This window comes from Parambassis ranga, chromosome 24, assembly GCF_900634625.1.
Source record: "Parambassis ranga chromosome 24, fParRan2.1, whole genome shotgun sequence".
NCBI classification, from domain to species: Eukaryota; Metazoa; Chordata; class Actinopteri; family Ambassidae; genus Parambassis; species Parambassis ranga.
In genome coordinates this window covers 10,308,245-10,320,669 of record NC_041043.1, presented here as the reverse complement: position 1 = coordinate 10,320,669, position 12,425 = coordinate 10,308,245, and the positions used below count along the sequence as shown (strand labels likewise).

Genomic DNA, 12,425 nt, shown 5'->3' with positions numbered 1-12,425 from the left:
GTCACCGGTGTCTCCCTGAGGCCACAGGCGGATTTAATATCTGACCGCTGACCATTCCACTACATGCAGCCCAGAGACGGCATTAGACCCAAGACAGAGACCTTACAGGCTGGGTGTTTTCACTTACAAGTTTAAGAGGCATAGAAAACACACGAAATGAAAATAATATGTAAGGATTGACTTGATTTTCTTTTTTGTTGTTGAGACATTATGCTGTGTGTAAAATTTTAAAATAACTAATATAAAACAACATTTTTTACTCACCTTCTTTCAACATGCCAACTTTAAGACATTTCATGAAGCGGCAGGCCTGACAAGACTTTCGTCTCCTTTTGGTGATCTCACATTCATTGGTGGCCGGACAGCTGTACTCGATGTTTCCTGAGGAAGATCACAGAAAATGGATTCATTATTCTAAAGATATGCATCAGCTATAAGGAATAATTTGTTTTAAAATTATTGCAGACAAGAGGACATCAAATCTTAAGTGGTATACCACAGGCACAACAACAGCCCATGCATGTACACACACACACACACCTGTCCCAAGGTGACCCCGTGTGACACTCCTGAAGGAGAGGAGGGTTTAGTGGCATTTTGATGGGACATGTAAAAAGCACCTCCCCGCCCCGGAGTCCCACTCCCATTTTGATTCACAGATAAATTAGCTTCATTAATGCAGAGCGTGCTCTTCGCAATGCTCGCCGCGACCCTTTCCAGCCCATCCTTCTTCACCCTAAAGGATGATGGGAAAGCTGCCCTCCCCTCAACAACACAAGGGCTCAGAGATGGACGCACAGCCCAGCACTCTGCATAATGTTCACGAACATGGAGCTGCTGTTAAGACTGGACGATCTAAGGCTCCCATATCATGTAGCAAAGCTCGATGTATTATTCAAGTCTGTCTTGACGGTTGTTGGCTCACTATGGAAATATTTCCTATGCAATTTAATCACTCGGGTCCAAAAACAGGCAGAAATGCAGACATATTGAATCTGCTGCCATGTAACCACAGCCCGTCTTTCTCAGCAGGTTCCGGTTAACATTTCTTTTTTCTTTTCCCAAATCATTACGCACACACTTCAAAAGTTGACATGACCCCACGAATCCAATGACAAATTCTCCTTCCCAAGTATCTCATGATTGAATGTTTAAACAATGCCCCGTAAGTCCACAGACGTATTAATGGTACCTAAAAACAGCAAACCAGGTGTTGTCTTTTGCAGATCTGCCAAAGCTGCTCCCCCTTTCTTCTCACACACACACGCACGCACGCGCACACACACACACACGCACGCACGCACACACACACACACACACACACACACACACACACACACAAAACCCCCTGTTGGTCAAGGAGAAGGTGCCAACATTTGTCAGGATCCCTGGCATGGATGGTGCCAGCAGGGTCACATGCACAGTTAGGGGCCCAGGGCACCATGCCAGGATGTTGGCAGAGGCTGCTGCTGGATTCAGGGTAGGTAAAGTCTGTTAAACTGAGAGGCATTAGCAGAGGGAAAATAAAGTACACTGCAGTGCTCGTGTGCAGAAGCACTGTATATATAACCCTACAAACTGAAAGTATGCAGCATGTCTTACATATATATATATATATATATATATATATATATATATATATATATATATATATATATATATATATATATATATATATATATATATATATATATATATATATATATATATATATATATATATATATATATATATATATATACATATATATATATATATATATATATATATATATAAAATCAGTGCACAAGTATTCATGATGTTCGAGGGGTCTGCTGAGGTACCTACAGGCAAAATTAGGTGCATAATTATTGCATTAATATACTAGAAGAACATGATGACATTTGCATAGACGGATGCCAATCAATCTAGAATTTTGAATTGCCAATTTTACGAAACAAAACTATATATTTTTAGATTTACATAAGAGTCGCTTAAAGCTGCTGAGAAACTCAGAATTCTGATTTATTTCCCTCAAAAGTCTGGATTTAGTCACAGAGTTTTTAGCCAGAGAGCAGACATGGCGCCCTAAAAACATCCCACTATTGATCAATACATTTCATAGTGTCCTTTATACAGGGAACGAGTTGTTATTGTTTTTGTTGACATATTTTTGTCTGATTTATGATCAGTGTCAGCATCTGAAATTGTTGTTTTGTTAATCAAAAACATGATGTAGTAATCAAAAATAACAGAATACAGTGAATGGACATAAAATAGACTGTGTTTATATGCATGTGTGTCTATGTGTATGTGTGTGTGCGTGTATTTCTGTGTGTGTGGTATATGGGTTGTATTGGGGGTCCACAATAGGCCTAAATTGGCTCCCTCTAAAAGCTCACTGTCGGCATACCCTCTTAGTTAATCAGGTCTTGTGTCCACCTTTATTTCTCAAAGGACATTTCAACCACTCTAATATCCTTCCTTAACCTCTCTTATTTTCCCTCTAAATTTTGATATATTATTATGCCATGCTATTATCCACGCGCTCATCTCCACTCAAGCCGGACCTCTCCTTGTCCTCCTCCTTTACCGAGGCCGGGACCCCCCTTCCTGATTACCATTCCATTAAAGTGGCTTCTCCTTTCTGTGAATGACCACGTCCCCTGTCCCTTGTCCCTCTGCCTTTATTTAGAGGACTCCTTAGCATCTCTCTCAGTCGCGCTCTCTCTCTCTCTCTCTCTCTCTCTCTCTCCCCTTCCTCTGTTATTGCCCCGACAACACGTGCCTGAGCTTCTAATTGGCCCCCATCTCCACCCCTCTTGGGTGTAGGCGACAGGGGCCTGGGGGCAAAGAACAGATTCACACCTCCCACCCTCCTTTCTTGACTTTCTCCCAATGAAATGCCTGGTTCTTAATTACAGTCACCCAACACTGATTGTTATTGACTGAAACTCCCGTGGCTCAGGACGAATGACGGACAGATTAAGCTTGTTACAGGCCTGTCCTCCACGAAGGAGAGTGAAAGGAAGAAGATCTCGGACCAGATGACACAAAGTCACACGTGAGCATTGTTATTTACTTTTGTAGAGACAGACATGAACAGCGCACCATGAAGTTCTTGTCGTTATATTATGTTCTATACACGCACAGGTCAGCATGTACAGGACTGTGTAGCCCTGACGAATTTTCTGAAACAACCAGCTATCCAAACATCCATCTTTATAAAAAAGCTCCATGTAATTGGCCTTCCAGACTCCATATATGCAGAAAACAGCATGCTGCAAACAAAGTGTAAAAATCTGCATCTCAGTTTGTGACGTATTATCTCTACGCCTGAGTGTTTATTCTGGAACAGATCCCACACATGGCCGAGTTGATGCCAGATGTATGATTCACATGCAGAGACATCAAAAATCGCAACCCAGAGCAGATTTACAGTCTGGGCTTAATGCCGGACGCAGACATTTGTAATCGCTACACCGTTTTCAGTCCCGGATAGCGATGCTGGAACACATGGGGAACATGACACTGAACTTTTCATCTGGTCGATGAAATATCACAGTAAAGCTAATAAAACAGACAATTATGCCTTCAATTAAGTCCATTTTTGAGCTACTCTACTTTTACTTTTCTGTACACTTCTGCTCCACTACATGTCAAATGAATGACCCTTCAGATATATCTGGTGGTCCTTTGGTAGGCGCGGTCTCAGGGTTGGGAATCTGAATGCCTTCCTGCAACAGTAAAATGCTGCTGCACACATGCTGATGTCATACGCAGTATACAGGACCACAGAAGAGCTTTTTTTCAATACTTTGACTACATCATGGAGAGAATACTTTTTTAGCACTTTGTATTATTACACTTTTATAAAGAAGGTAAAAGCTTTCATTCATCACAACACATCGGCTCAGGTGAGCCACAGAAAGCTGAGAGATGATGACAGAAATACCTTGTATCGTCCTTTTGAAAAAGGCTTTGCAGGCCTCACAGGAGGCCACCCCGTAGTGATACCCTGAAGCAATGTCACCGCACACCAGGCACAGCCTCTTGGGAATGGCATTTAGCATATACTCGCACTTGATTGGCGAGTCGTCGGCCATGCTGCCGGAACACTCCTCGTAGCGCCGCAAGCAGGCGTTGCCGCCTCCGAGCATGCCTGGGTTGAACATTGGTGGGGAGTCCAAGGTGTGTGAGTGTCCACTTCCGCCGTTAACGTAGCCGCTACTGGCGTCGGAGTTGCCGCTGGGACTGTGGTGGCTGCCGTTGTCTATGAGTGATGAGGAAGGGCTTGAAGGTTCGGTTTTGACGTAAGACCCACAGCTTGAGGAGAGGTGTCGGTCGTCAGAGGGCATTCTGGTTAGCAACCTGGATGAGTGCACACAGGAGAAGATATGGTCAGTTTTGGTGCTGAATTCATGTTAAGTACAGGAACATCTACAAAACAATATTCCGGAGCTTTCTAAGTTGTTATAGGTTTTCTGTCCATTAAACAGAAGAAGGACAACCTCAGTGGTGTGGAAATGGTCCACTGACTGTAGCTTTCTAACATCAGCACCACATCACTCTGTGAGAAATTCATCAGCCGCTTCATCCGAGTTTGATAGATTACGTTACAGACACAACCATTAACGTGCTGGAATGCCAAGTGATATAGTGCAGTAGCTTATTCCTCTCAGGCAAAATGGTAACTAACGACCATGTCAACAGATGCCCCATACATCTTGCAAAACAATGCCCACAATTGGTTGGCTGCCAGAAGTAAATGAATGAATGAAACATCAGAGGGATGTTAATGGACAAAGAGAGGTGTTACACTCAGCATATGGAGGATCATGGGTAATACATGAACCGATCAATAGTTCCTGTTATTTTGCCAGTGGACGGTGCTGGGTTACAGCTCAGTGAGGAAGAGGCACTGACCCGGGATTGAATTCTTCACCCAAAATATTTTATTATACAAATTTGTAAAGTAGAAATACAGAGTTAAATCTGCTACTGCTGCAAGTTTTAAGAATTCTATTAGCCACCTCTCATTTCTGTCTCTGAGGCAGTAAATGTTGCGTTCCATTCAATAATATTCTCTCGAACGAAGCATGAAATGAGGCCCGGGTCTGTGTTAGAACTGCTGGCTCTGTCTGTCACAGCTGATTTTACACTACTTCACCCTGGTGCCGTAAATACTGAGGAATGCAATGCGAAGTTGTGTCATGTCCGAAACTTTTTGCTGCTTTTTTTTTTTCTTGAAATTTCTGCTACGTTTCTGCATTGTGTAAATCTAAGAAGAGGCCCCGACAACATGAAATCTCTCTTTTAACTGCTAACGGGTAGTGAGTGGAGGCAGGGGAGAGGAGGAGGAGGAGGAGGAGAGAGAGGAGGAGATAGCCTCTACCCCTGGGCCCAGATCAGATCTATTGATCCTCTGCTTCCTTCCTGTTCCAGATGAGGCATGAAAAAATAAACCCTCCTCTTACGGGTCCCAGACATTCCTTATGCATTTTTAATCAGTCAAAGACTGTTAACATAGATGGAGAGCTACAACATTTATGTTAGTCTTCATTCTGAGGTTATTGTGGTTTATTAAAGATTCACAGGAACTTAAACCTTGTTAGCAATCAGTGCGCACCTATAGTCAATTGGACGGTATATTTTCTCCCATCTGAGGGAATTGGAGAGAGCGGCGTGGTAACAGTTAATACATCATCGCAGAGAGATAGGGGGGGAATCCCTGTGGAATAGTACATTGTGGCATATGTAAAAAGTAGTTCATTCCACACTTAGCGCACAGCAACGCTGGGGAGATGTTTTTTGTTAGGTTTAATGGAAATTTCTAATGGGTCCTTTCAAATCTGTCGAAATGAAATAATGGCACGAACCACCAATTCGCGCCGACAGAAATAGCTTCATAGTTTCATAATTTGGCCCCCCCACCCTCCCACCCGCTACCACCACCACCACCTACAACCACCACTTCCTTAATATAAAGACACATAGAGTTTTCTAAGCACAGCCTGACACTCCTCAACCTGTCCCTCTCCCTTGGCAACACACACACACACAGTCAAATATACTGCACCTAATATCTAATGGGGTAGTGTTTGCTCCGCCGCGCAGAAAAATGGTACAAACTGAGCAGACAAGCAGGACTCATCAGACAGACGTGAAGGTCACCTGCCTTCTCTGTTCTGCTGCTCTGAGAGGCCGAGGCAGTCCCACAATGGACGCCTCAGAGCAGCAGATGCACAGGTTTCAGTCTGTCCACCACAGTCTAGACACACACAAAAAAATAAACTACAGAATGTTTAATAGGGCTGGAATGCAGCGCATCCTTTGATATTTATTTATTTATTTTGGAGCCAAAGTCTGATGGGTGCAGAAAATGCCCCAAAAGAGCAGCTTAAAATCTCAAATGTTTGCATGTGTGTGTGTCTGTGTGTGTGTGTGTGTGTGTGTTTTGGCATGCCTGCTCATGCTGGCAGTGTTGCAGATCCCCAGCTTCCCAACATAAATCCTGTATCCATCCACCTCTCCTCCATGAAATATGTTTTCTAGCTTCTGAATTTCAGCACAATAAATTTACACCCACAGTCAAAAAATAAAAAAAATAAAATGCATATTTAAAACAATTCCCCACAATGACCTCACGCCGTCCTTGCCTTGAGTGAAGGGTTGTCTCTACATATTTTACAATGTATTTTCCCACTGAGGGGAAATATTATTGTTAAGCTTGGGGGTTAAGCTTGTAGCGGGGAACGCGGCGTAAATCACGCTGCTGAACACACAGTCCAACATGGAAGCACAGAAGGACAGAGGCAAGGAGCCATGCATGAAATTAGTTCATTAATCTTTCTATGATAGGCTGTCCTTGTTTGGGGCAAACTCTATCAGCTTTAAACGGAGTGCCCCCTTCCTGCCTGACACATAGATTACGCTGTTAGTCCGCGGCTGGGATGTCTGGGAAATGAATGGTCATGCGAGGGGGGAAAATGGGGTAGCGCGTGTCGTCCAAGTGTTAAGTAGTAACAGCAACATGCAGCTGACATACTGTAGCATTGGCACAAATGAAGGTCATCAAATATGTTCTTAAATTCAAATTATTCATACACGCAGGCCGAAACGCATTTATAAGCTGAGTGATTTTGAACTTTAAGTGATTTAAATCTTTAATATTCACAATGCAAACACATGTGAACTCATGATGCTACATATAAAATTCTATTTTCTTCCTACAAAGCCCATAAAACCGAGCTCATGACAAGACTTTATAAATAAATTCTATATTTTTTGCCTTTAAACTATGGAAAATCTGTCGTATTGTTGTTGTTATTTAGATTTTTAGACTATTCTTTTTTGGCTGTCACTGTGTTTGTGGTGGGTCTGTGGCACCTGTTTAGGTGTGTTATCAGACTTTGTAAGTCTGCTCATTCCTTGTTTTACCGCTTTAAGTAAAAATAGCTATTTTACTTGTCTTTTTCTTTATAATTCAATTAATCATGGTCCATCACAAGTCTTCAAATGTCCATTTACTACTTAACAAAAAAGAAAAAAAAGGAGTTTTTTTAAACATTACACTTAAATAATGATTGAATCTTTAAACAAAATGAAGGTTACATTTTGTAATTTATCTTAAGCCTCTAAAACCTCTTAAATATAAGATCTTCTTTAGTGAGGTCCTGAACTGCATTTAGACTGAACGGGTATACTTTATTTCTGCATCTGTAACACACACACACACACACACAGAGTGCACAGAACTTCCAGCATATGGCCTCTTCAATGTCACTGCCACGAGGAGAGATTGCATAGATTTCCCACATGGATGATGTCTCCTTACCTGGAGTATCAACCCCCATCTACATACACATCCACCACCTCGAGGAAATTGCTCTCTCTGCAAAGTCAAACACACCCCTAACTGCCTTTTAAAAAGAGACAGAAGAAGGAGGTTACCGGGGTGGTGGTGGTGCTGGTGGTGGTGGGGGTAGAAAGAATAAACGAGCAGAGACTTAAGCCGTCATTGGGAATCAGAGGAGGACTCATGAGGGACAGTTAAGATATTGATTTCATAAATAAACAGAGATGGCCATCGATCCTAATGTTATTTTGCATTTCAATTACTGCCCAGAAACATAACCTTCAAACGTCTGCTTCTCCACAGTAATAACATCCACTGATAATCACAAGCGAGTCTTGTTCGGCACAAATTGGCTTTTCTCTCACACACCACCACCACCACCACCACCCACCCCCACCTTTTTTTTCTTTTTTTTTTTTTTCCAAATGTGTAAATGACACAACTTTGCATTTGCCTAATGGTATTAGGGCATGGGCTGAATTTCAAGTGAGACTCAAGCTGATACAGTAAGAGCTCCGGTCAATTGACACAATGCAAATTAACGTGGTGAAGAGGAATTAAGTTCACAATGTGAGACCTCGTGAAGCTACAATGAGGCCCATTAAATTAAACATGCTGGCTGACCTGCACTCCATGATTAGACGCACTGCTTCTTCTTCGACTTCTGTGTGTATGTGTGTGTGGGTGTGTGTTAATTTCATTTGATCAATAAAACAAACTCCTTCTAAGAAGTCCTCTCTGCTGCTTACATTCAGCACATTCATGTTTTGATTGGACAGCGGCTGCTAAGGGGCGTCCATCTACATTCTGATGAATTCAGAGTCCTTGACAGGCTGCCTAAAGGATATATCTATATCAAGGAAGGGGTCGTGACATGTAATGAAGTTATTTCCCCCTCTCATGCCGTCACACACAGAACCGCGGCGTGGACCGTGGCCTCGTGTGGAGCAGCCATTGCCATTAATAAACATGACAGTCATGAGAAAAGAAAAAAAAATACAACAGCGACTTAAGTTGTTTAAGATTCTTTTTATCTCTGGTTGTGAGCAATATAAAAAGTTGGAGAGGATTTTGTATTTTTTTTGTCCTCAGCACTTTCCCACCACCTGCTTCCTCCATCCATCAGTGGACTGAATTCTTTTGGTTTCACAGTTCGGTCAAATCAGCCAACTATCAAACAAAGCTAGGACAGTTTAAACCGCTGCTGCAAGTTTATGATCCTTTTCAACCATTTCTGCGCCCAACACACACTTCACAGTGTCCAGTCTCTAAACTTTAAAATGCGATTTGCTGTTCGGATAAATGTCCCTTTTGACAAACACACACAGAGTGTGGAACATGGCGCTGCATTCGCTCTGTACCTAAGCTAATTATTTAAGCTGTAGTTTTAGTTGCTGCACAGTAAGTTTTATTATATTACGATATATTTAAAATCTTTGCACCCAATATTAAAAATTAAAATAACAAAATACACGACAATTAACTGGTTCATAAAGCGCAGTGAGATAAATGCAGATGCTGGATAAGATGAAGAGTTCCTCTTAACAGACACAGTCAGGTGCTTCCACTGCTAATATTAGATCCCAGGTCAGTGTGCGATTCTTTGGTCTAATCTGTGCACATATCTGTGTGTATGTGATGGCGTCTGTGTGTGTGTGTGTGTGTGTGTGTGTGTGCATACGTTTGACTGCTTATGCATTCCTGTTTGTTTTCTTGTGAAGGGCACCTACATGTGGCAACAGCAGAAGAAAAAAAAGGAGTGATTTATTAAAGTAAACTGAATATTTAAACTTACAGTCGCTGCCAAACCTGCCGTGGCTGACTCTTATAAACTATAATACCACATATACATTTTTAAATTAACAATTAGTTGTTAGGAGAATATTTGTGTTTTTTTATGATAAAAGATGTAGAATTCTACTATAAAAAAGGGAAATTAGATGGACTTAAATGTGAAGCGTCCCTGTATGTGTAGATTTTAAAAAGCAGATTATTCCATTCAGACTCACATTGTTTAAAGCTGCACAGTGTTTTAATTTGTGGTTACGCATTAAGCTAACTTTATTAAAAGAAACGCCAAAACAACCTCAGATTGGAGGTTTAAGATGGATCAAAGTTAGCACCTGTGTGGAAGCCTGGATTGTCTGTCATGGCGTAACAGTTGGACACTACACTTATCAGACCAGTCCGTTCAGCGTCAGGACAAGAGTCATCGATGGGTTAATAGCACTCTCCAAAGCCAATCCTTATTTGAACACAGCCTTAAGTGAAGCTTAATGTTCGGATTTTCAGAATGCATTTGCACTACCTGGTTAATTCAAATGACACATATTATTAGACAGGTTGTAAGTTATCTGCAGTTTACAGCAATAAAATGCTGCTTTATTTATTAACGTTTGCTTTAACTGAATAAAATATATTTTAAAGCAGTACTAATCTCAAAGAAGAACTAAATATGTTGTTTGTAAACATCAGCATTTGTGGGCTTATTGACAAAAAGTATAAAAATGCTGTTTTTTTTCTGGTGTGTGCATGCTAAACACACACACATTATTTATACTGCCTGTGAAAGTACAGAATCATGCAGCACACACAGACAGTGTGCACTTTGACCTGGTGCAGGGTCACATTAGGTTAATGACATCATGTTGTCATTTTTCATAATTGAAATTTTTGCATAAAACCTGTAAAAAAAACTTGATTTAACCAAATAAAAGTTTGAATTAGATGACTGATAGAAGAACTGCAGGTTGTGTGTGTGTGTGTGTTCTTTACTGCACAGGAACTGTGATATTGAATGTCAACACTTTAAATGACAATACATGCTTTTAACTGCGATCTGTTTCTTTTTGTATAAGATGAAAACAAAACAAATGACGTTTCTTTCTCTGAACTGATTTCTGAAACATGTTTTAGGAGATCACAGACATTTAAATAAATGTAATCTACATCCTGGAGTGGTGTTTTCTACATATTTGATCATACTGGAACCTCTTTAAAGTGTTACTGCAATTAATTATCATGATTTTACTTGTTTGAATGAAGTGTGTTTTTTGAAGATGACATGTAAATATGATAAAAACAAAAATGTATTCAATGTAGAATGAAATGTAAACTAACTTCTTCTATTAACAGCAGCTGCTTTTGAACAATTATACATATTTAATTTCTTTTTATGTCTATTCAGATTGGCAGGTTTAAAGAAGATACACTATAAACTTCATGACATTTCCTTTTTTCCCTTTCTGTAGAATCACAGTCTTGTTCAAAGTGCTAAGCGGGTTAAACCATACCAATCCCATCTACAGCTTAATATTAAGAGGATCCCAGGGAATAGACTCTCCCGTACAGTCATATCTGTTATAAGAGCAGCGTCTTTCCAGGCATGTAAGCCATGGTGAGATCTGGTGCTCCAAAGGAATGTCTATAACCTGCGATTTCCTGATTTGCAGTGAAGAAAGCTGCACTTTAAAAACTTTTTAGCAGCATTTTCTTTTCATATTCTAAGCCTGACTTAACTATTATGTGTGATGGTGTATAAATGTAAACCACAATAAAGTGAGAGAAGCCTCATCCAAAACACAGACGGTTATCTCCTCCTGTGTGTCACATGCATTGCAGTATTTTATGTATTGTCAGCATTAATCTGCCCCTGGTTCTTCCCTGTGGCTGAAGTTAAACCATAGATCCTGATGCAGAGCAGGACAGCTGTAGGGCAACCGTCCACCCTGGACTCCCTGCAGGCAGCGCTACCGCAGCCTCACCGGCACTACAGCTGTCCCACACATAGAGACGAGGTGTGTTTTCGCAATAAAATTGAAAATATAATCAGAGTCAGAAAGTGATGGAAGGAGGTAAAAAAGATAAATATAAAGAGAATCACCTACTGGTTGTGGTAGCAGAGGGGGTCGGGGATGCACAGTTCGGAAACATCCATCAGTCCACGTTAAGCATTCCAGGTGTTGCAATAAAAACAGACAAACAAACAGCAGGAGAAAAAGCTTGGAGGAGGAGATCAGTTCCTAAGTCTCCACATGTCTTCAGAGAAATGTTGGTCAGGTGTTCCTGGGTGTTGTCTCCTCTCCTTCCACTGTTCAACACACACACACACACGGCCCAACAAACTCCAGTCTGCACAGGTGCTGCACGCTCAGGCAGAGGAGGAGGAGGAGCAGCAGCAGGAGAAGAAGAGTGGTGATACAGACAAAACAGAGAGAAACAAAGAACCTGAGGAAGGGATGATGAAAGGAAGTGTAAAGAAGAAGAGATCGAGGGGAGTGATGGATAGAGAGCGCGAGCGGGAGAGAGAGAATAATAGATAAGAGACGGACTGATGGAGAGCAGCAGCGGTGAGAGCGCACTCAGGCTGAGTAAGTCTGTGAGGGGACTGAGTCTCCATTGAAGACAAGGGGGCTCTTTAAGAGCAGGAGGGAGTGGCTTGGTGCATATGGAGCGGCTGCCATTGGTCCGTTTTTGGGAGGGCCGTCCTAGCAGTGGCCAATGGAGATGAAAGATTACTGGGATGTGATGGGCTAATGGGAAAGCAGTCAGTGTCCATTCACAAGGGAGTGCTGCAAAAAACACAGAA

At 41.5% G+C, this 12,425-nt stretch overlaps 1 protein-coding gene across 3 annotated transcripts in view; it reads right to left on the bottom strand.

The window, feature by feature from the left end:
• Nucleotides 1-12,214, bottom strand: part of esrrgb (estrogen-related receptor gamma b) — a 30,780-nt gene extending 18,566 nt beyond the window's left edge. The window contains exons 1-3 of one of the 3 annotated variants that reach the window (XM_028397081.1): nucleotides 11,721-12,214; nucleotides 3,935-4,350; nucleotides 265-381 (exon numbers count right to left, since the gene is read on the bottom strand). In XM_028397081.1, coding sequence (XP_028252882.1) covers nucleotides 265-381; nucleotides 3,935-4,350; nucleotides 11,721-11,770 — 583 coding nt within the window. In that variant the 5' untranslated portion in view covers nucleotides 11,771-12,214. Of the gene's footprint in view, nucleotides 1-264; nucleotides 382-540; nucleotides 554-3,934; nucleotides 4,351-11,720 lie in introns of those variants that run through there. The other 2 variants (XM_028397080.1, XM_028397082.1) reach the window with 2 other exon arrangements.
• Between the last annotated feature and the right edge of the window lie 211 nt (nucleotides 12,215-12,425).